Below are 25,509 nucleotides of genomic sequence, written 5' to 3' on the forward strand. Positions count from 1 at the left end.
TCTGGTCTGATTATCAAGCAGTTTTATTCCAAAACTCTTCAAACTGAATTAAATTAACTTTCAACTATTAGGAAATTATTTCTGCCTTACATCTTGTCATCTGTTTTTCATATTTATCATTACAGTATGAAAAGCAGCAGACCCTAAAGGCACAAAACTCAGAGGATCTCTTATGTGACAACACAGTACTCAACCTGGTCTCCAGTTGATTTTAGAATAATTTCTTGCTTTGACATTAGTTGTTTGTTTTATTTACAAGGCAAGTTGTCTCAAAAAGAATATGATTAAAATATTCCAAAAGAAAATTAATTTGCTTCAGCTTGACTGAATGTCAGCAAATAAAAGCAGATTATTTTCCTTTCATTTGCTCTACAAATAAACATGCGAGTGATTTCAAGTCACCACATAGAAAGCTTATAAAGCCACAACATTATCTCATTGTCAATATGGCCAGCTCTGGTCTAAGCCTTCCTTTCTTTGAAATGTGTGTCATACAGCGCTTAATATCCACTGTATGCATTAAATATGTCGACCCCATCACCGTTGACAAACATGACATCCATTTTCTATCTCGGATTAAGGTTATGAATCTTTTTCATAAACACACACACACACACACACACAGTCAGATGAAAGGATAACATGGTGCTGTGAAATCGGTCCTGTGTTCAGAAGATGTGCTATACTTATATATTATATCTTCCCAACAACCTGCAGAGCTTTGGGGCTTCAGGAAGAAACCAGCTGAGCCACGCAGGTAGCTCACTACTTCAGAAGTCAAGGCGAAATGTCACAGCTGAGATGCTCCTTCTTCAGTTTTACTACTAAGGCTCAAAGCTGATGCTTGCTTAGAAAAAAAAAAGAAGATTTTTCAGCTTGACAGCATGGCCTTAAAACTGAAATTTGTATGTAGACAACAATTGTTTCCCTTACGGTATTATCCAGGTCAGATCTGGCAGAATGCTGAATTAAAAACAGTATCATCTATGCTTTCTTGATCCGCCACCATGATATGAGCTCAATGCTCAGTGATCTCATCCTTGTGTTCCTCTCAAAGGCTTTGACATGTGGGAAGGGAAGCAAAATGTGAAGGGGCATCCATCCAGAAGTCGTGACATTTTCAATAAGGAAAGCCTGTAGTGGCTGAGAAGAGACTGAATAATTTCCAACATCATCTTGACACATCTAACGTTTAGATTACTTCCAAGGGATGCTTTTCAAATAAGTCATGTCTGTCTTACTTCAGTAATTTCATTTTAAAATCTCCCACTTGAGGAAGCATAAAGAGGTCACTTTATAATACGGTAAGATGTACAAGCTTTTTAATCCAATTTCCCACTCTGTTTTATACACATAGCAATATAAATATCTTCAAAGTATACTGTATGTTCAGTAGCCAACTATAATAAATTCAACAATTAATACAATTTATGCAGATGCTAGTATCTGAAAATCATAATCAGCACTTGTGCAATTCCATTATTGCCATCTCATTGAAGTCAATCCCTCTTCAAACAGCATGCAGAACACTAAATGTTGAGCTATGATGACACCAAGTGGACAAAGAAGGTAACATCAGCTGCAGGAAGTCTAGTCTTGAGTTCTAATCAGATTATTTAGGAAAATGTGTTTTTTTCTTTTCTTTTCAGGCCTCTATCTATTTGTGTCTGTGACCTCATTCTCAACCGATGGAGACAGTTTGGTCAGTTGTTTATTTTCTGAGCAGCAGGATGTGACAGAGCTGGATTACTCAACTCTTCCCTCAACATCTGGGTGCAAGATGCTTGACCAGATGAGCCGTGTCTTCACTCGTCACCTATTCATCCTTTTTTTCCCCCAGTCCACTTGCATTCCTTTCTACTTTCCTCTATGATTCTCCTCCAGTGGCGTACGCAGAAATTCTATTTTGGAGGGGCCAGTACAAAAGTGGGTGGGCCACTTGCATGCATTCTGCATTACAAAGGCAATAACAGCAAAACACTATTCAAGGTCTATTCAACATGCTCAACCATCAGAGCTCAGTCTATAAAAGATGTACACAACAGTATAGACAAAACAAACATGTCCCAGTATGGACAAAAACAGTCCCTTTTGCAATCATTACAGTCATTGTTGCCTCAGTACCATGGTCAACTCATGTATAACAGCAAATGCTAAGCAGCTGTTTACACAAATCAGATGTAAAAACACCCAGCCGAGCATTGTTTGCATCAAGAAAGAACTAAAAACTCCTAAATGTATCCTAAATCAACCACCCCACATAATGAAATCTGGCTGAAATTTAGCTTTATGTACAAAAAAAATGGCAACTAATTTAAAATAATGTAGCCTATTAACAGTAGGCATATAAGGCTAATACAGAACACACTGAAGCAGTGAAAAATTAGTAAAATAGCAGGCCTACTTTTGTTGTTTTCATGGCCTGGGTTTAGCGTTGAATACAGAGATGATCTCATCATAGTCCAGAGAATCACAGAGTTCCTTAAAGGACAAGAGGGCCAGGTCATCAGGTCATATTTGCATATGAACTTGAACAGTTCCATGAAGTTTGAAGTTGAATAGTCCATGGCATCACGGGTCATTTGATTTAACACATTTCCCTGGCTGGTAGTTTGGTAAATTGGTTTGGCCTGTAGCTTTGAAATGGAGTGGGGCTTGAGCATAGATAAATATACGCTTTTTATATATATATATATATAAAAACTACTTGTAGAATCGGTTGAGAAATGTTAACATTATAGTGCTTTATATCCAGAAAATCGGCAGCTCCCTAGTTCACTTGTATTTGTTTACAGGCCAGTCCTGCCTTTTCCAATATGGCGGCAACGTTGACATATTGACAAGACTGGGATAAATTACATAAAATCTAAGGATAATTGAAATTGCTTAACGTGCTGGGCTACCCAGTGGGTTAGGAAGGGACGCTAAGGGGTCCAGACCAAGTGTCAGTAGACTATGTGACGAGTTGGAATAAGAACCGGTTGTTAGTTCAGTAAAGCACAATAGGAAACGTAGCCTACCATGAGAGCATATTTTTACAAAACCTTAGTTTTGGATTAGTTTTACATTTCAGGGAATACAATTCACTTTCTTGCTGAGAGTTAGAAGAGAAGATCATCACCACTCTTCATGATTGTGAGTGGTGTTGATCTTCTCATCAAACTCTCGGCTAGAGAGCAAGTCAGCCTATTTCCCAAAAAGCTTTTAATGTGAAGAAAAAACAAAAAAAACACCAAACGTCAAAGCACATGCATTTTTGGATTCATGTGTTGCTTGTCAAATATCAGATTCAAGATTCAATAGGCTAATTTTATTGCCATATCTACCGCAGTTGATTAGGAATTAGTTTTGGTGCGCTCACACAACAAAACATGTAATCACATAGCACACACAACAACTGCCACACCAGTAACCATACAATACATAAGTCATTAGTGCAGCATTTGTACTCTGCTAACTTCACTCTTAATTCAGATTCATATCTGAAACTTTGAAATATGAACACATGAAAACAGGCCACATGCTTTCATAAAAGTTATATCTTCAGCAAATTGTTTACTTCTCCAGCAATGTTTTCTTGTATTAAACTCTGAACACTAACAGGTGTGCAGATAGCAGACTTTATAGAGCATCATAAACAGTGCACGGTAGGACATTCATGCTCCAGGATCTGTTAGAGCTTGTTGTTCTCTCAGACTCTTATCCCTCCTCCTGGATCTCAGTCCAGACATTTCCTGTCCCCCAGGGATTCAGGGCAGCATATCATCTGTAAGTGTATTACAATAACGTCGTGCACTGAATCCAGCGGGCTTTGGTTAACGGTGAGTCTGGAGTCTTAAGGTTGTGACCTGGCCCCCCCCCCCCCTCCTTTCTCTTCATTCCAGTCCGCATTTCATTATGACAGGAATCTTAAATCATGTGAAGGCTTTGGGGGATCTGGACATGATCAGAGGAAATGGTTTGTATTTCAGAAAGAAATATTCTGACTGAGGATGTCCTCAGGTCTGGAAGATACATTACCTTCAGTACTTCAGATTTTAAACTAGTTTTCTTCATATTATGGTTTATTTTACATGTCTGTATTTTCTAAATAATTTCCAAATAGTTTCCTCCAAAGTTTTCTGTAACTGTTTACTAATTACAGGGAAAATAAATACAGATACAAACGTGAAATTTGTCTACAGCCAAACATAAAATTCAACATATATATAGAATAACATTTTCAATAATTAATTAATATTTTCTTGGATTTAAATGGAGCAGGTTTTTAAGGAAATCCCTATTTTCCCCATAAACAATGCAATACTACATAGTTCTTTCCAGAAAACCGAGGAATGTATTGTGAAATTATTAGGAAATTAGGGAGTAGGTCTGCACCATTAATCAAAATGTTATCAAAATTGCAATATGACTGCAATTTTCAAATCATAGGCGCAATAATTATTAGAGGCGAAATGTTTGTCAAAATACCATTTTAAATTAAATATTGTCTGCTGCAGATGTCCTGGCCTACACATCATATTCTGCAGACTTAAGAGAACATCTTTGTTTGGTATAGATCCCCACAAAAATCACACCATAATCATTTTAATATTATCATTCCCTCTAATATCGCAAATCATATCGCAGTTGTAATATCAGTCAAATTTTTTGCACAATTTATTTCAAAATCATTCAGCCCTATTAGGGACCCATAAAGCATTACCCATGTTATTTATCAATTTTGCTTTTTTCTTTTAAGTCACAACAATATGATTTTGTCGTCTTTCAGCAACAAGAAACTTTCAAGTTCAGTTTGTAATGCATGTAATATAAAGGTGCAACATTTTCAAATTAATTGAAAATTAAAAGAGTAAAGACTGAAAATGTGTCCTTTGTGTGCACAAAATTGCATATAATGCCTGTACTGAATTAGCACTGGTTATATCTATAACAATCACTGCCAACTCAGCTCAGAGTTTTTGTCTTATTTTAGACTACGGCTTTAGAGTACTTCTGGTTAAACTCTCCACTAATGATGTTTGAATGTTTGAATCATTGTTTCACCATGTTGAACCACACAATGTAAAAGTGTGCTTTATCAGTCAAGCCAGAGGCAGAAAGAATGTGTACAGGTCCTGGTCCATTTCACGCACATGTTACACACATATGTTTACAGTACTACGTCCAAGAGGCCCGGGCCCCCCCTGCTTAGGGAGAGAAAAGGAGAGTTAAGGCAGAGATAGCGAGCGAATAAGAGCAGTCTGATCAGAAGCCAGTATTGGCACCGCTCCGCTGCCGGACCTCAAGCGTGTGGGCCCTTGGCGGGGGGATAGACAGGCGGTTCTGGGACTTGGAGGAGGAAGAGCGGCCAGCTGGAGCGGTAACAGAGTGGTATTGTGAGCTGACTGACTGACTGACGCCTCAGTGGAGCGGAGACGCAGGCTGACGGGGTGGCCTCTTTCTGGGGCCCCACAGGGCCCCTCTGTGCCGATGCACTCCTGGAAGTGGGTCAGACACAAGAGCACAGCGGAGAGCGATCGGAGAGAGTGTACGCTCAGCAGAGATCCGAGACAAAGAGGCATCTAAACAGTGGAGCTTGTGTACAGTACAGTGAGCTGGAAGAGAAGGCTTTGCTGACATATGAAACTTGTAGTGCAGAGATGATTATCAGCACTGTGGTCAGATTATCTCATGTGATTGTGGCTGATTCAATAGTGCATCTGTTCAATGCAAACCATTAGTGTAAGTAGGAAATGTCAGCCCAAAATTCAGCCTTTTTTTATACTCTAAATAATCAAATGATGTAACAGCAATCTGTTTCCCTTCTGCTATATACAGAGTAATGATTCTCATCATGAGGACTGTTTATGACAACATGAAAAGGCCTCTTTGAAAAAAAGCCTTCAAAGTAAGAGGCTGTAGCTCGTCTTGCCAGAGGGAGGCAGTGTTCTCATTCAACTCACATTAACATTCTTCACAGCATCCATTTTGCCTCCAATTCTCTGCAGCTCTTAAAGCTGCAAAATGATAGCCAGCCACAGAGGCAGAGAGCAGCTAGTTATCTTGTTATTGATGTGGGCACTTTGAAGAGACAAGGGCTGCCACATTCTGGCAGACGAGAGGCCGCACCACAACAACACAATAAAAGAAAGATCTGAGAAGACGGAGGAATGTGACGAATGGGAGAGTAAAACCTCCTTCAGAGGACGGACAAAGGCAGTGTCACACTTAAACCTGAAAATGTGCTTGGAAACACCATAAAGTTATGTATATTGTGACCACACGCAGCGGAGGAGTGATTGTACTAGAAGTGCGAGACGCTCAAACCTGGTCACAATTTAACACCACCTACACTCTGGCATTCATGATCTCATGAAAACCGAACATGAAAAGCTTTTGTGTTGGCTTTAAGTCACTTCCAAACATTCCTGAAGCACACCAAAACAGATTTTATACCTTGAATTTTTTCAGGAAAAGTCACATTCCTGTGTTGCTGCAACATGTGCGTACGGAAAGGCCTGTGTGGTGGTTATGCTTTACATCTGTCCTGGCACCCTGTCAGAGCATCATCTGGTTACCCCGTTCTGTTTGTTCTGAAACTGAACATGCTTTGTATTTATCCTCCCACACGCAGCCGCAGCAGGGAATCCAGCGAGTTGAAATCAAGCAGAGTTTAAAGAATAAAAAACTCCTTTTAGCCGGGATCTGGTGACAGCGGAGAGTGAGACATGAGATGCGGATTTGGAGACAAAACAGACCACACCGTCACGCGCTCGGTCTTGGTAAATACTTTATATGCAATTGTTTCTTGATCTTTGCAAACACTGTATAGAAAACACTTAAGGTAACACTTTTCAAACATTTAAAGCGCGTCTGAGCTTTCAGACAGACATGACACAGTAATCTACAGCTTTATAAACATTCTCCCTCCCTCCGGCCTGTCCATTCACACCCCTCAGCCACCACGCTTCCCACCACATACAATCCCTCCAACACACACACTCACACACACACACACAGCCACCGCTATCAGGCTCTCCACTTATTATTCACAGTAGGCTTTATAACACTGTTTCTGTATCGTATGATGGTTCTCAACATTTTTTTTTATTATTTAAAATAGCTATCAACATTTATGCTGTAATATTTGGAAAGTGATACATTTGTATTTACATAAGCTTATTGAGCGAGATTCAAATACAATGTGTGTGTACATTATGTATATGTAGGTGTGTATATTTGTGTCGACCAGAGCCACCTGATCCTTCTGTTTGCTGACCGAAGACTATTTCCACTGATAGCGTCCAGTCTGCTCAATACAGTCCAGTTAGAAAAGAAGAAGAAGAAGAAGAAAAGTGGAGCTCTGGTGAGTTTTTTTGCCCCACAATGGTGCCTCGATCAGAGTGAAACTGGTCACTGACTGCGCCTTGCAGCTTGATAGCATGAGGAGATAATGGGAGACTGAAGTGACCAGCGATGTTGGACTCATCATACATTCAGCAGAGGCCAGGAGGTGTCGGTCGTTACCTTGGACGGCTGTGTTTTCAGTGTCCTACAACCTCAGTGACTGGCACATTCAGACTCTCATGTTTCCATTTCATACGAGATAAAAAGTAAGAAAACGTGGCAAATGGTCACAGTACCATGTCTTGATTTTTAAAACGCCTCCATAAGCATCAAAAATGGATGCTTCCTGGGTGATGAGAAGTCATTCATAACCCCCCCCCCCCCGCCCCTAATCTTCCTCCTCCCGTACCTTTTCTCTTTCACACACCGAGATGCAAGCACTCACGTGTACATTCATATACACAAAGTACAGAAGTAAGCAATTACACCTACACACACAAACAGAAAAGAAACAAAAAGATAGGTTGGAAAGCACACATGGCCACACATACACACAGAGACCTGGGTAAGAGACCAAACTAATGTGAGAGGAAAGTGAGGCACATAATCTGACAGGCAAAAAATCCAGTCTGAATTTTGGTATACTCAAAAACAGAAGTGGATGATTAAGGTGTCGCAGACAGGCCCGGGCTCTCAGCCTGGTGAGAACTTCTAAAATGTAACATCTACGTAGCACCGTATATTCTCCCAGGTACTCTGAATCTTGAAGTACCTATTCAACGGAGACAGCGGTAGGAGCTCCATCGTCCACGGGAGTAACAGCCATGCCGGAGAATAATTTCGGGGTTGGACTACGGTACCATCGTGATGATATGAATAGTGCTTAAAGGCTTTTCTTTCACATCCTCATTTGCTATTACCAAGGTCGAAGGCATTGTAACAGAGATCCACATAATTAAACATTTAAAGAATTCATGTGCTCCAACAGTCTCATAAACTCTGGGTTGGGACCCCAAATAGGTCACAGGCCTATTTTCTGCTGGGTCCCTACATGGCAAGAGTAGCAATAGGTTGTCATGAGCAGGGGTCGATAGAAATAAACTTTGTTTGTTTCCAGGGTGAAAAAAAAGCTTAAGAACCACAAACAGAGTCTCTGCTGAGTGCAGGAGTGACAGTGGTTGGAAATGGAGATGGAAATGTTCGAGTCAATCTCTTGAGGGCGTTTACAGCGGTGCTTGAACGGCCTCTGTGGGTCTTTGAGGGCCATTTATTCAAAGTGGCAGCACTTTGCTATCCCTGTATGTAAATGTCGGTCTTTTGTAACTCCTTTTCCATCTACCTTCCATTTACAGTATTTAAAAGCTACTTCATTATCCTGGGCGTGTTGGTTCACAGGGTCGGTTAATTTTGATCCAAATTGATAACAGAAAGAGATAGTAGGGGGAGAGTGAGAGAGAGCAGGTAATCTGTCCATCCTTCCAGTAACCCCTCGCTTTGTTAGGATGGCGATCGGGAGTTAAGGCGAGTTTCAGTTCAACCGTCGTCTGGGGTTGAGTCTTCGGGGCTGGACGAGTCCTCGGCAAAGTCGTCCGACGAGCCACTCTTGTGGATGCGGCCGTCGCTGCGCATGCTGTGGAAAGTCTTGCGGAAAGCCTCCATCATCGAGTGCGCCAGCTTCTTGGCCTCCAGCTTGCTCTCGCACTCCACGGCGTGGCAGTCCATCTGGAAGGACAGGTCGTCGTTGATCTCCCGGTAGATCCAGGCAAACACGTTGGGGCAGACGCTGTGGTCGGCCGTGCAGTAGGCGATCCGCGCCACCTGGTAGGTGTCCATGGTTACTGAGGCCTCGCGGTGCTCATCCAGGTGGTGGAGACGCACCTGGAAGGGCCGGATCTCCAGCAGAGAGCTGCCTTCGGGGAAGGTGCCCTGCGGCTGGGCAAGGGCACGGCCCTCCACCAGACCCACCACCGCCGACTCTGTGCAGCCAGACAGGAACTGGGTCCCAGAGATTGTCACCTTACCCAGGTAGGCCACCTGTAGGAAGACACACACAGATACTTTTAGACTCGTCTTTATTATCATTTAAGTTCCCAAAACTTTGCTACATCCCACGTTTAATGTCATTAAGACAGGCAAGAAGATTGTTAGACAGCTGGATATGTTGGATCGCAGCATTCGAAGCAAATAACTAACTAAGCATTGAAGATGCAGATGACACATGCAGGAGCAGAAAGATGAGAATTGAGAACAACAGTGGGCCAAGAATGGACCCATGAGTAACACCACAATTAAAACAGACATTCAGGCAAAAGAATAGTGGTGACATGGCCTCCATATTTTAGTAGCCTATCTATAGAAAGGCTGCTCTCACACACTTTTCGTTGCTATAACTATGAAAAGTAATGCACTGTAGTTTGTGTATATCACTTGAAATATTTGTGTGAGGAAATATTAAGAGCACCGAACGCAGTGTAAGGAGGAGGCCGGGGTGGATGGGTGGGTCAAAAAAAACGGACTTTCGCCCAGGAGACTGGTGTTCATGCCCCATATCAAACTAGAAGTCAACGTTGATGTATTTGTTACGTATTTGATATAATTAAGGAGTTATTTAAAGCCAAACCACAATCTTTTCATAAACCTAACTAAGTAGTTTTATTGCCTAACCAAGTTGATCATTTCCTAAACCTAACTAAGTTGTCTTCTTGCGTAAACCTAAAGAAGTTGTTTCCTGTGAATACGGAAGTTTATTTTGTAAAGACTGTGTGCATGTAACGAACGGAAATTGGCACGTGTTGCTGGACATTTGTAGGAAAACAAACGAAAAAGGAGTAATAACTTTTTCGTAAGATATCATACGAACAGTTGTATGAGAATATGTTGCTATAGAAAGGAACATCCACCCATCAGCCTCGGACAGTTCTGCAAAGAACCGACGTCTGCTTGTTCAGCTTTTACATCAAGGTACTACAGATGCCGAGTCACTGCCATGATATGTGACAGCTGTTATCAGGGTCAAGGATGGTCCAATTCACTATTGAACAGGTTATCTACATCAAGATTGGACTCATTTCTTTTTCAAATCACCTCAGGCAGTGATTAATTCCATTCACATCTTTAGGATAATTAACCTAAAAAAAAAAACCTAGGGTGTGTTAAGTCTCTGTGTAGTGGTGATGAGAGGCTTTTCTAATTTTCTGTGGTAACTGTGCTGACATGCTGAAGGATGTGTGTGTGGGGGCTATTTCCCATAGAGAAAAAAAATAACTATGTTGAGCTGTGGCTGCAACGAGGACCATAGAATACCATAGTAATGACACTGCATACCAGGAGAGCGATAGACGGAGGAGATGGAGAAGGATAGGAGGAGAGAGAGGGTTAAGAAGTGAACAAAGCTGGAGTTTTTCTACGGGAACGTGGCCAATTCGAGAGCGGTCCAGGAATAATGGCTGACTTGTGCGCTTTCTCTACATGGTGTTCTTTATAGCTTTATAAAAATACACAGAGGAGGAGCCTGCTACGAGTCAAACACTCAGAGAGTTTTCACTCCTGTCTGTGTTTATACTGGGGCAGGGGAATACTCCTCTCTCTCTCAAGAGTTCATTACAGCTGGCTTACATGCAGAACACATGGCGGCAGATAGCAGGAGTGCAATGATAAGTGTGAATACTAAAGGAGAGATGTGTATCATATAACCGTCTGGAACATTTATAGAAGATGTGGTCTGCATTCACGGCTCAACGCACATCGGTCAGTGTCAATATCAAGCCGATAACATTATTTCCCTTAAGAAATTGAAGTCAACTATTAACCTATAAGTCTTTTCAGTTCTTACATTTTATTATCCGACAATAGCAGAGGTCCATGAAGCAGATCAACAGATACCAACCAATGCCAGAGTGACGCAGAGTACCAGAAAATGATACAAAGCAGAGGCCCTGGTCCTGTTTTATTCAACACGTGATCTGACTGCTTCTCTTCTTTCACCAGTTTTGTTTAGTCTGCAACCGTCAAGTCTACCTGCCCTCATTCTCTGCTATGATTTCCACTGAATGGGATCTTTCAGAGTAAGCACGTAGAACAGTCGGCCAGTCACTCAGACCAGCCTCTCGGTTAGACGGGCAGTAAAGTCTTATTAAAGCTGCAAATGTGTAAAAACGGACGCATATCTTTGGTAAGGATGCACTCAAATTGAAGTAAAATGTAGTGCCTTGCCAAAGTATTTTGTAAAATCACACACAAAAAGCCTTTATTACAAACAAACGCATACATGAAAAAATAAGAGGAAATGAAAGTGATGGAGAAATGGAGCTACAACAGGAGGGTAGAGACAGAGGAAGCAAATGAGAAATAGAAAGCAACAGAAATAAACAGAAACAAATGCATTATAAATATAGGCATTTCATTTTTGCCAATTCACTTCCTTTCCAAAAGTGGGACAGGAAGATAGATATCAAACAACAATATAATGCCAGCATCAGAGATATGTTTCTACTCTGGGTAATAACTGAAATTGTCTAAATACCAGAAGTGAGAGGTAAGATGCATCATTATTCCTCAATATTATTCTTAATATTATTATATATATATTAGAGCTGCAATGATTAATCGAATAGTTGTCAAACTATTAAATTAATCGCCACCTATTTTAATAATAGGTTTGAGTCATTTTTTTAGAAGAAAAATTGTCAAAATTCTCTGATCCCAGCTTCTTAAATGTGAATATTTTCTGGTTTCTTTACTCCTCTATGACAGTAAGCTGAATATCTTTGAGTTGTGGACAAAACAAGACATTTTACAAACCAAACAACTAATCGATAAATCGAGAACATAATCGCCAGAGTGATCGACCATGAAAATAATCGTTACTTTCACTTTGTTTTGCTTCTTTTTTTTTAACTGTGTTAGCTGATGCATCTTGTTTTTTGCACTATCCCCTTTGCTGCTGTACACTGCAAATTTCCCCACTGTGGGATTAATAAAGGAATATCTTATCTTATCTTATCTTGATTGCAGCCCTAGGTAATATTACAAATTTCATTTGACATTCAAGGTGGATTGTAAATGACGTAAATGAAGTAGCATATTTTTAAATGATGTCTAAACAGCTACAAGAAATGCTTGTAAATGTGTAGTATCAGCTCCATATAAAAACAAACACTGGTTTGCTACCACTACGGTGGATTAGCTCGCGAAACACCCTGATTTTAGCGCGACATGACATTGATTCCCAGTTTCCTATAGGCAACCGTAAGAGATCCAGGGAGTGAAAGCAGCTGCCTCCTCATGCCTGGTTTTCATTAGTGTTGACCGCAGGGGTGGGACATACAGCCTTTACACCCGATCCATCATTCAGCCGAGTACCACAGGTCTGCAGGAGCAGCCTGGAGGCAGGGTGGTTTGCTGGTCGACCACACTGACACCCTCTCGCTGCCAAAAGGCGGTCAGTCACTCAGCAAGCCAACAAATCCAAAGACGACGCCAAGACCCATCAAACCATCCACAGTGTGCTGTTTGTATATCAAACAGTAATAAAGAGTATATTGTGCACTTCTTTTCTCTGTCTCTCTTATTTTGATATTGAGTTACTTGTTTAAACTGCGATCGTCTCTACTGATTGTCTGCTTCCTAGTTGAATGAGGCTGACTGCTGTGCCAGGTTTCATTCTCTTACAGCAGCTGGGAGTAGGCCAACAACACAAAAATGTTTTCTCTTAATCTATGTATGTCTGCTTTACTGTCTCTGGTGTTCGAAAATTAGGAAGTGATGTAGTTAATGTGTCCAGTTAAATAATGTTCACAACATGGGAAAAAGACCCAAGAGGAGAGGTTGCAGCTGCTTGATATTCAGACTGAAGTCAGTCTGATATTGCCTTCTTTTCTCCAAAGGAAATATTTGTATTTTCCCAAACCAATCATTAGTGACTGTAGGGCTGAAACGATTCCTCGAGCAACTTGTTTACCCAAAATCATATGTGTCATACATGGTAATGTTAATGTTAGCATTTAACGTAAAACCATATGACTGCTAGTTGAGATAAAAGCTAGTAAAGAGTGTAAGTTAATTATGGCTACATGTAATGGCTGGTTATGAATATAAATCAATATTGTGGCTATTTATGATGTCCCTAAGTTAGCTAAGTTTTGCCACAAAATGCCACAAAGCCTTCCAAGAAGACAGTAAAGGCTTACGTTATGCCTGAGCTATGGTCAGGTATAAACTTGTATTTCTGAAAGTTACAATGCACAATTTAAAGGCAATGTTTATGTATTATTATATGACTTTATGCCTTTGTTTTAGGTTGTATGAATACTTTTTTTAAATAAATTACTTATATAGTTAGGTGGTTTTAACTGTACAATAATCACAGGAAGGTAAAAAGCTTCTCCTGATCACCCAATGGATGTGTTAAGGAAGGAAAAAATTAAAAAGAGACGAGCATAGAAAGGGAGAAAAGAAGGAAAATGGTGATAGGGAGCAAAAAAGGTCAAGAATCATCATAACTTAGGAGTTCAGTCCAAAAACAAACATGTAGTCCTCACTGTAGAACTCACTGGTCTGAGTTGGACACATTTGGCCAGTTTGAACAGTTTTGGCTGAATGTTAAATTTGTGTCTGAGTATTTCCAGACAAACACGTCGACGATATAAACTAGTCTAAGACAGGTAGGCGTGTGTGAGAGTGTGTGAGAGTGTGTGAGAGTGTGCGAGTGTAAGGTGGAGGGAAAGATAAGTGAGGAGTGTGTGAGGTGAGGAGGTCACCAGACTGAGCAAACATTTAGAGTTTGTTTCCTCAAAGTCCAAAGCAAACATGCAGCTGAAGAGGAAATTGTTACATAGCTCAAGCAGAAAGATGAGGGACAGATAGAAATAGAAAAAAAAGCTGTTTATAAAGCCTTGTTCATAAAAAACAAATAAACAGATATGCCACTAAAACTCTGCACTTGGATGACTTCGTTTTGGTTTGCTGTGCTTGAATCACCCGTTTCAACTGTACTGACATTTTTTTCCCTTCAGGGCTAAGACAACACTGAGTCCATTTACACCTGGTATTAAACTGTGGTCTGTAGGTGAACATAGCAATCTGTATAAGGAAAGTTGAATGTTTGAGCGTTTATGAACACACAGACGCACTAAATGTGAAAATGAATGTGTAGTTTATTAGGTTTGGCTGCTGATAACAGCAAGATGGCGAGGGCCAAAATGCCGAACTCGAGGCTTCAAAGCGGCAGTCCACAAACCAATGGGTGACGTTATGGTGACTACGTCCACTTCTTATATACAGTCTATGGTTGTCATGTGTAAATTCTGACATAAATAACAGCTGTGGTTCATGGTTGTTATGTCATTAAAGTGGTGTTTTGCTGAAGGCAGTGAAGCTTAGTGTAAATCCAATCTATGTGAAACACTGAAACTATTTGGCCGCTGGGCAGAACCATCATCACCGTAAGCAGAAATGCCACGGCTGGACATAATAAACTAGATAACTGTGCTCCCTGGAGCCAACAAGACACTCAATATGAGACAGCAGTGAAGAGTGACAGCGCTGTGAAACTAAACTAGACAGGTGCCATTGCAATACACACATGTATAACCACCAACATCTGTAGAAGATGCCTTAGAAAACAAGATCTGCTGACCCTACTCCTCTCACGGCTGTTTTTGTTGAGTAGTTGCTTTCCTGCCTGGGAATGCACACAAACAATAGACAAGTGGGACCTTCGCAGGATCCTTAATACAATTTCACTTCACCCTCAGTTAGACCACATACAAGAACAGTAAACCTTATAAATACACATAAGTGTTCTTGCCGCCATCTATTGTTAAAGGGCTTGAATTGGCCTTGTCTAACATCATAAGAAATGACTATATTATCCTCAAGTAAAACCTCAGGGACCTTTGTGGGAAAATATTTTTCAGACTGCCAGGGAGTAAATGGATCACAAAACATGAGATGCTGTCATGAAGTGTCAGACTGAGTAAGTGACAGTGATCGACTAGATGGTCCTGCCCATCGTTGGCGAGGTTTGCGGTAATTAATCAAATCTGTATGACGCAATATCAAAGAAAACATTTGTTTCCAGTCAAAGACGTCGAAGGCAAATGGTTCAATGTGTCCCGGAAAATTCACAAAGACACGATATAGTGACTGGTTACATAAAACAGAAAAGGGTTAACTACAAAACAGACAGTTTTGGACTTAATTAATTCTATAGCTTCTCTAGTTTTGTAGTCTGTGCTAGGAAAAGAGACATTTTGTATTTACCTTTTTTATATTTTTACCTTGATCACAGTAAATACTTGGCAATTTTGTGAAGTCAAGAATACACATGGAAACAGTAATGTCTCTACTACCTCAAAAAAAAAACATCTCAGACTGAGCCACGAACTTGAAAAACACTGTACAAAAGGCAGATAATCTGGCAGACAACAGCAGAAATATGGCCAAGCAGACATGACTCATAAGAAATCTGTCTTAAAATGGAGAAGTTGCTTTGATACTTCCTTCTAAAAAATCCCTCCTTTCTTATAAATAAGGTTCAGACTTGAAACTGAACCCTCTCATGCAATAATACTGAACCAAACACCATTAGAACCTGAGCTGTGCAGTACATTGTCTAAATCTTGTTTTTGGTTTGTAGGCAAACATTATGGAAAATTATACAGAAAGTAGCCAGCGAGAGACGTGGACAATCACATTAAAATTGAAAGCATACATTTATATCTAACATCTGACTCCAGCTAAATGCCGGAATTAAATACGAGGCCTCCAAGCGGCAGCATTACAGAAGCACAAGTGGTTCTGTGTGCAAATCGCAGTTAGCGGGTGACTTTTAAAGCTTCAGCAGGCAGAATTGTTTTGGCATCATTGTGGCAAGAATTCCATAATAACCTTTCAGCATATTGTAATTCAAGTGTTCTAAGAGAAAACTAGACTTCTGCACCTCCTCATGGCTGTTTTCAGGCTTTAAAAAATCTAGTCCGTGACGGGAGACTTTGGCCAATCACAGGTCATTTCAGAGAGAGAGCGTTCCTATTGGCTGTGCTCGGGCTGGTGGGCGGTGCTTGGTATTTCCTCGACAGATGTCAACATGGCTGCAGGGTCGCAAACTTTCTCATTTTACAGCTAAACAGTACACTACAAGATAATAGGCATTACAGTAACAGAATATTGATTCATATTTGATCAGCCCTGCCTAGTTTGACCGTTTGATCGGAGTTCGCAAGGGATTGACCCGTGGCTCTCATAGACGGCAGCTGGACGGCAGACCCCAGATCAGCTCTGACTGGTTGTTTTCCTCCGGTCTGTGAAATCTTGCAGATGCCATTAGGAGCACCAGAGGACACCGGAGGACACCGGAGGACACCGGAGGACACAGTGGCACATGATTTTTTTCAGATTACCTGTTTCATTTACTACTGTCATGATATAGTGATCGTTTTATAAAAATAACTTTTTATAAAAATAATCATATTTGCTCGAATCTCACCTACTGCTGCTTTAACAGCTACAGTGTGTATGTGTGTGTGTGTGTGTGTGTGTGTGTGTGTGTGTGTGTGTGTGTGTGTGTGTGTGTGTGTGTGTGTGTGTGCGTGTGCGTGTGCGTGTGCGTGTGTGTGTGTGCGTGCGTGTGTGTGTGTGTGTGAGCGCATCAAGATGGTTTCGAAAGGTACAAATTTCTGGGTTATGATTGGAACAATGAAGAGACACACTGACTCAAATGATTGTAAATTCTGCAGACGGAGAAGAGTCGTGATTCAGGTTGGACGGTGTAGAAATGAGCTGCTGTCAGGGTCTCCAAGCCAAACTACAGATGCCTGCATGAGTCAGTGTTTGTGCAGCCTGTGAAGCTCTAGCAGTCCACACATCAAGATCTGGGTAAAATTGATACATCAGTCCATCCATCCCTGACCAGAACACATCTGCTGCTCTCTGCTCACCAGTCGTCTCAGTGCTGGCAAGTCAGGCAGGCATCTTAAATCATTCCAGAGATTTACAAAGTCCTCCCCTTTGTTTCAACTTGCCATGTGTTTCTCTTCTTTCTCCTCCAACTCTGAAACTCTGCTGTCTCCTCTTCCCTCCTCTGTCTTTCACCCGTTTCACTCCCATCATCCGTTTCACCTCTCGTCTATCCTCACATCCCCTCCTACAGCTAACTGTTAACATTTCTATACTGCCAAACTGAAAATATTGATTGCATATGAAGCAATACGGAGACAGAAATAAAGATCAGTTACAGGAACGACGGACTTTTGGGGCTGCAAGGAAGGAATGCTACGAAGAGAAATGGAGCAAACGTTGACAGAGAAACTATCCACTGGATTGCTGCTGCACACAAGAGACTACATGTGGATGTGTACCTGCTTCGTAGGACGAAGACAAAAACAAAGAAATGGAGTGCAAGTGTTTGTGAATGTGAGGAGGAGAGGGGAGGAGCATGGGTAAACATTTGCATGTGTGGTGAGACATATGGCCACCATTACTGGCTCTTGGTTTATGGAGGATATTGTCTTATTCTGTTCTCTCTCTCTCTTCTACATTGGGAGACTCAACGGCCTGCAAACTGAAGTCAACACCAGCAGGCTACTTTTTAGTAGCCTCGCTAACTTGTCTACTTGCACTGTAAGAAGTAAAAGGAAAGGTTTTTGGGAAATACACTTATTTGCTTTCTTGCAGAGAGTTACATGAGAATATTGATAATATTCAGATGTCTGTACGCTAAGTATGAAGCTACTGCCAGCAGCTGGCTAAATTAGCTTAGAGCAAAGACAGGAAACAGGGGAAACAGCTAGCCTGGCTCTGTTCAACCATGGATGTACTATAAAAACTAGATACTGGACCCCAAGATGGTGCCTATTCATTCCAATGAGGATTGCTCAACTGGCGCCAAAAAAGTTTTCTAGTTTACTTCAGGGATAGCCCGTAAGACTTTACATTGTGATAACGTCACAGTTTTGAAAAATTCTTTTCTGGTCGAGGAAAGTTTTACAAATATAAAAACCTACATGGGTCAAAAATTCATAGAAAGAGTCATAATCAACCTTGTTTGCAGTTCGTGGTGTCCTGTCAACAGTTTTACAGACGTGTCTTTTACAATGGTGGTCTTTGGGGAAAATGCTTTTTGGGCCGCAGTGGAATTCTTTTGTTGCAATTTGTGGCTACTGGAAAAAATTGGAAGCAAGCCTGAGCAGCGGCACCATATCCAGGACTTATTGTACAACCATGTAACAAATCCACCTACCAGCACCTCTAAAGATCCTGAATGAACATGTTGTATCTCGTTTAATCCGTACAAAACTATAAATGTGAAAGCAACAATTTTATTAAAATACCGACTGAATCTGCCCGACGACCTATCCTAATCTTAACCATTCGAGGTCATTGCCTAAACTTAACCATCTCAAGAGTTTCGCAACTTCAGAATCAGAATCAGAACTTGTGGGTTACCTTCTAGACACGACCACCTTGCAGTTCGTACTGGTCTGTCAAGAGTCTCCCCTCTAATACTCACGCATACGCAGACACACATTTACAACTTTTTGTTTCCTTTTCTTGAGAAAACTGCATACTTTCATCTTCGTAGGCCTCTAAAATGGAAAAACATCCCTCTCTGGTTAAACTGCCTTGACATACATAACCCGTTCTTGGAGGCTACAAGCAGATATTGCCTGATTTGTAGGGGCCACTAGCCAATAAAAGGTTGTGAGTGACTGCTCTAGTTCCTGAGGTCTCGGTCCATCTGTGCTGAGAGACATGTATAGAAATCATCAGGGAGGTTGTGCAAATACGTGCAGTACATGCTGGCTTATTAAGTTGTCTCTGCGTGTATACAGCATTGCAAAAGACTCCAACTATTACTCATTAAAAACATACAGCATGTCCATGCCAACACAGTCACTCTGCCACCACATGCCAGTAACAATGCTGTCTGTGTTTAATGATAAATGAGGCAAACAGATTTAAACATTTAATATTTTTTGGGGATGAATCACTGGATGCAAACCCAACAATGCCCGAAAACCACAATCATGGCATGACAAAAGGGAAACAGACAGACAAGCAGGGAGGCAGAGACAGAGAGAGACACTTATTGTTGTAAACAGATGGAGAGCAAAGCTGATGGGAGGTAATTCAATGCAAAGACAGAAGACAGAAGAAAGTGAGGGATGCACAGAGGGAGACAGAAAAAACATCCGCAGCCCAGCGAGAGAGACAGGAACATCCTGGTCCACTCACACACACACACAGGACACACTGTCTATGAGTCTGTCTGCGTCGGTATGAGGCTGTATTAGTGTGTAAGCACACAGGCATGCATGTGCGTATGAGAGGTGCAGAGCTTGGGCAGCTGTTGCTGCTGGAGCCACAGCTGGTTCGGCTATCAGCAGAGAAAGGACCAGAGGGGATGAGAAGAAAAGAGGAGGAGGTACGGGAGGAGGAATCATTGAGGAGATACCTGTCCCTACGGAGAGGCTTTAGGAACTGGGAGAAAGAAGAGGAAAAGGGCTGAGATGACAGGAAGAGGTACTAGGAGGCAACAAGGAGGCAGTTTGGTCCCGTTGGATCAGATCTGGGAACAGACTGTGATGTGAAGATACAAACAGTCAGCTACACTCATCGTTTCAGCATTTTCCCAGACGCTGGTCCAAGGACACAGTGGTGGAGCAGACAAAACAAATCTCTCAATCTGTGTCTGTTTTTCCTTTTTTACCCCCCCATAGTCGCATTTTGTTTCCAACCAGTAAAAGTTTGTGTTCTTTTCCAAATGGCACGAGATGAGATGTCAGTGTGAAAATACGATTGTTTTTGTTCAAACCTCAATGGCTGACTGTTTGGAAACATATGGGACTTGTATCTGGCAGTGGCGACCTTATGTCGTTTGCCAAAAGAAATAAAAATACCTGATATCATCAGTGTCCGAAAGGAAGCTTGTAACTTCCAAAAAGTCACCCTTTCAGATATTTCAGAGAAGAAAGACGAGAGTTAATATCAATAGCACAGAGACCTATGCCAAGTTTATGTTGAGGGACATTTCAAGCAAAAAATACTATTTGATATTCACTGGGAACTATTCAATCATTCGTCGAAGATCCCCCCCTGATTTTAAGGGGCCACAAGCCAAAAAAGGTTGTGAGTCATTGCTCTATTTCCCAATGTCTCACTCCATCTGCGCTAAGGGACATGCATAGCAGTCAAAAATACCATTCGATAATCGAAAAACAGTGTGTAGAGCCGGCACATTTTTAAATCTAACTCGATGAATTAAAGGTTTATTTCAACCAAATTGTTGGAACAGTGAAAAGACTAAACAACAAGGTTTTGGTGAGTTTTATTTCGTTTCTGTCCGAACACATCTCCCAGCTGAAACTACAGGGGGCGTCGCACCACACCGCACACACACTGACCAAAAAGAGCTGAACTAAACGTGCAACACACGTTTTACCGGCAGCCTGCGACGGTGAAAACAAAAGAAAATCTTTTTTTAAGACAAGACGATAGCCGCATAATTTAATAATTAGATTTTTTTATAATTTAATTTGAATATCATGACCCATCCCTTTTAGCATATTCATGCAACCATAAGGCTTGCTAGAAGGAATAACTATATATTAATTAATATTTTAGGAAATATGCTCGATGACTTTCTTGCCGAGAGTTAGATGAGAAGACTGACACCGCTCTCATGTCTGTACAGTAAATATGAATCTAGAGACAGTTATCTTAGCTTAGCACAAAGACTGGAAACACACAAAATCGGCCTACCAGCACCTCTAATGCTCACTAATTAACATGTTAAATCTGTTTTATTTAATCTGTACAAAAATAGGAGCATAAAAAAGACCATTAGCAATTTTGCAGGGGGTTATGTTATCAGTTGCCAGGTAACCGGCGGAGAATCCAGGAAGTTACTGAGACGGTTACTGAACCCAATATAATAACGATACAGCATGTTCTTTAGATAAAACACAAGCGTCCCACTGTCAGAGATGGAGGTTATCCTGGCGTTCTCCCTCAGTAGGCCCCTGTGTCTGGATCCCCCCACATAACTGGGAATCCACTACTTGGGAATGCAGCATTCCTGAAGAGGTTGTTAACATTCCTACTCTGAACTTATTGAATCAGCACAGTACAGCTGGCTCCGCTTGCCACGGCATGCAGAGATGGATGAGGTTTTTTTTTTTTTTCTCAAAGTGCTGTGTTTGTGTTGCGCGGTGAGAAGACGATGCCGTATGTGTGTGTGTGTGAGAGTACAAAACAGAGACTGAGTGTTTCAATGAAAGTGAAGACAGGAGCACCTCAGTGTATATGAAAGAAGCTTTCACATTCCCAACCCTTTCCATACATATGGTAAGATTCTTCATACTCCAATGATGGCAATAAAATGTGTCTAACACATTAACTTTCCTATCTAGTGACACTGGTGTCCACTGGTGGAGTTCATTTTTTTCAATTCCTGGCCATAAAGTATGGTCTCACCCACACAAATTTGCAATACAAAATGCAAAAAAAGTGTATTAAAGATTGTTTTTTCCTCACTAACACATGCTATTTGGTCAAAGGACATACTAATACTCTAACTGCTGTACATGAGCCCTGCGCTAGGCCCATCAGGATCAGCCTAAAGAGCACGTTGTGGTTCATCTAGTCCAGATCTTTGCAAAGAGTATGTTTTTTTTCAACACCATAAAGAAGTTTTAGGAGGCAGAGCGTACATACTCACAGCAGAGACGTCATATGTTTATCAGGCCATCGTGATTCTAGTCACACCAGAGTAAACACAGACCATTTTAGTGGCACTGGGCAGATTCTAACTTGCACATGTTAGAAAAATGGTTGTACTCTTGAGCCCTGTTTAAGTTACTTTACATTTAACATTATTGGAAAGGTTTTTTCAATTGTTGACTCCCATCAAGTACAAACAGTGAAAATAAGTGGGGAAAAAGACAGAGATTAAGACTAAACTTGAGACAGCACTTTGTCTCACTGTCCAGATAGTACTGTCTTTTATCTGGGAAGAGTCAAACAGCCGGCGTCCATCAATGGATCTGAGGGAAGCCCTGAACTGGTGCCCAGTCTGGATCCTCTACTGACTGAGTTACAGTGCCAACAGAGACAACCCACTCGTTAACCTGAATCTGAATCCAGACTGCCTTTCAACACTTCTCACCTCCAGTTAACATAAAAACACATTCATTATCTTGTCATGTTTCATGTCTTTCTAACTCTTTTTCATTTTTGAACTTCTTCAGACGCAACTGAGTTAAAGGTAAAATCAAAAGTTTATAATAAAAATGCTGTTGCAGTGTACTTATTATTTTGTTATTTTCACTCTTTTAAAGTCACTAGATTGCAGGAAACAAAGTCAAATGTTTCTGGAGGAGCCCCAGACCCCCCACTTTGGTTTTGAAATCCTCCCTTTTTTTAAGGCCTCAAGGTTGGCAACTAAGTATGCTGTAAACACACATAAAGTGAAAAACACTGATACAAAGGCTCCATTAGACGAAAACGCAGACATGCACACATTCAGCAGGGAACTGGGAGCGCCGGTCATCTCACCCCGGCTGCTTATCAGCTACATGTCGTCACTGTGCGTTCTGTTCTCTGTTCACTGGAGGAGAAGTGACGGTACGTCCAGCTCACGGACTGACATCAGAATACCAAGTACAGAGAGACAAAAAGCCTCTCAGCCTGACAGATTAGATAAAGACATGGTGGTGTGAATGACGTCAGTGCCACTGGTTTGGTTTCACTATACAGGAGTGAAGTCATGCTTAGCAGACGTAGCAGAGAGCTGGCAGACATTTGGACTTATCATCACAGGAAAAGCAAAGGTGTAACTAATAAAATTAACTATGGCTCTGTTCTAGCCATTACTAATTTTATTATTTACACTTTTTACTACCACTAACATGACCGCAGCACAGCCAATAGGAACACTCTCTCTCTGAAATGACCTGTGATTGGTCAAAGTCTCCCGTCACGGGCTAGATTTTCTAAAGCCTGAAAACAGAGCCATGAGGAGGTGCAGAAGTCTAGTTGTCGCCTCTCTGTGTCTCATCAAACACACCTAAACCACGTCCGTAGCTGCCAGTAGCTCCTCACAGGACGCCGATTGGTCCGAGCCACTGCGGTTCGCACACAAACGCATTATTTGAAGCCTGACAAAATGGATTTTTGTGTTATCTCAGGATGTCGACTTAAGTATATGTACATATGTCTCAAAATGACACAAGAGCAATAACACAAGATAAAGAAAAGCAGCAAATCTTCAGAACTGAGAAGCTGGAACGAGGAAATGTTTGTATTGTTGCTTAAAAACTGAAGATTAATTAGAGATTAATTAACAATGCCAATCTGCTAATTGACTCATTGTTGCAGCTCTACTCTTAAATTCAACACAAATATGGTCTTTTAGCAGCATTTTGGCGAAGGGAGTTTCTTGTGAATGATTGATTATAAGCTTCCACTCCGTATCCATGATAACATGTTGTCTTTACACTACACTGCGTCTCACCACTGGGCTGCAACAAATGTAAGGTGGACGTGAATCAGACACTTGTGTGCTCATTTACTGTATGCAAGGTATATGCATAGCCAAGGGACTGCATGAATAAGCATGTATTTGTAAAATGTGATTTGGCTCGGCTGGGTTATAGCTCGACAACTCGACAAATTCAAAATGAAACGTATATTCCTTCATGTGAGACATATGAAGAGGGAAAGCATAAACGAAAGGTTGATTACATACATTGTTTTTAACTCAAATTCAAACACAACCAAATCACGAGTAAGGAGCTGAGTTGTATTTTGAGCAGAAGTAATAGTAATTCATCATTTGTCATAAAGTATGACTGTGGAGCTGGCGTGGCTGCAAAGTGCATTGAAGACATTTTCTCAATGGATGTGAAGTGGACTGCTTTGACAGCAGCAGGCCAGGCAGGGCAATGAGAGGTGGCCTTTCATCCTCGCTAGCTGTTAGCTTTGGCAGAGAGACAGCAGCTCTCAGCCGGCCTTCCTGCCGGCCTGTAAACTGGGAGAGGACGGAGTGAAGGGGAGAGGGGTGAGAAATTAAACAGAGGGGAATATAAAACCTTTCACGAGGATAATAAGTGGTATCATATTGTATTGTAGCACATAAAAGCCAAGCAGGAATAAGTGCATAAAGACCACTGTTTCCTCCGTTTTCTCCCTTGAAAAGAGAATAATGTGTCTTTGAGGTCTAACAGGAGAAGCAGAGGTGCTGGAGCAGGTGGGCAGACAGATATGCAGACAGGCAGGTAGTGACTCAGACAGGAAGTTACACAAGCCAACAGATGCAGGCGGCGAGGCAGACACACTTGCATATAAGGAGGCCGCAGACAGATGAGAGAAATGGATTTTTTTTTTCTTCGTTTGGCTGGTATTCTGCTGAATAGCTGTAGTGGTATCCATGGCAACGTGGCTTTGGCATAATGCTGGAAAGAGCGGCGAGAGAGTGGATGCTGGGATTGACATGAGACAGAGAGGGATACCAAGTCCAGCTGGGTGCAGCGTGCACCTATAGGCGATATATATATCAGTATTTATCATGTATCATGAGTGATCATGATCAAGAGGCTGCTGTGTGTGTCACTGCTAGCTAGTTTCCACTGAAAAACTGTGCATCATTACACTGGTTAGTCTGGATAAACAGCTGGTTAGCTGGTTCTTAATGCCAGCTGAAAATTGGACCGTGTACTGCAATTACCTAGTCATTAATATGTCCGATACCTCATGGGATGTAGAAGCTACCATAGCTAGCGTGTTTATTACTTAATTACATTACATGTGTCATATACATACAGGTACTACACAAAATGTGACCTCTGCATTTAACCCATCCTAAGCATTATGGAACAGTGGGCTGCTGTGAAGCACCTAGGGCTGACCCGAATGCTTCGAAGCTTCGACCGTTGCCATGGTATTCAAACTCCAAGTATGTAATAATAAAGTTCAAATCCTAAAATAGCCCATGACATAAGGAATAATCCCACAATGTTATTCATATTCAACATTAATTATTTTAATTATTCTCAGACGGATATCGCTGTCTGTTATGCGTAGAGGTGCGTGCGTGTACAGTAGTGCGTCAGCGGCGCAGTCCCGGTAACTGAAACGGGGGAGATGGAGACAGACAGACAGAAGAACATGTCAGCCTGCTGC

The 25,509-nt window shown here is 41.4% G+C and overlaps 1 protein-coding gene across 1 annotated transcript in view; it reads right to left on the reverse strand.

Moving 5' to 3' along the window:
* Positions 1-6,759: 6,759 nt before the first annotated feature.
* The window catches only part of pid1 (phosphotyrosine interaction domain containing 1), a 34,654-nt gene continuing 15,904 nt past the window's right edge, over positions 6,760-25,509 (reverse strand). Inside the window, exon 3 of the mRNA XM_074641751.1 lies at positions 6,760-9,363. Within this exon, the coding sequence (XP_074497852.1) occupies positions 8,863-9,363 (501 nt within the window). The 3' untranslated portion in view covers positions 6,760-8,862. The remainder of the gene's footprint in view (positions 9,364-25,509) is intronic.

The sequence above is a fragment of the Sebastes fasciatus genome, chromosome 7, assembly GCF_043250625.1.
Source record: "Sebastes fasciatus isolate fSebFas1 chromosome 7, fSebFas1.pri, whole genome shotgun sequence".
In the NCBI taxonomy this organism is placed as follows: domain Eukaryota; kingdom Metazoa; phylum Chordata; class Actinopteri; order Perciformes; family Sebastidae; genus Sebastes; species Sebastes fasciatus.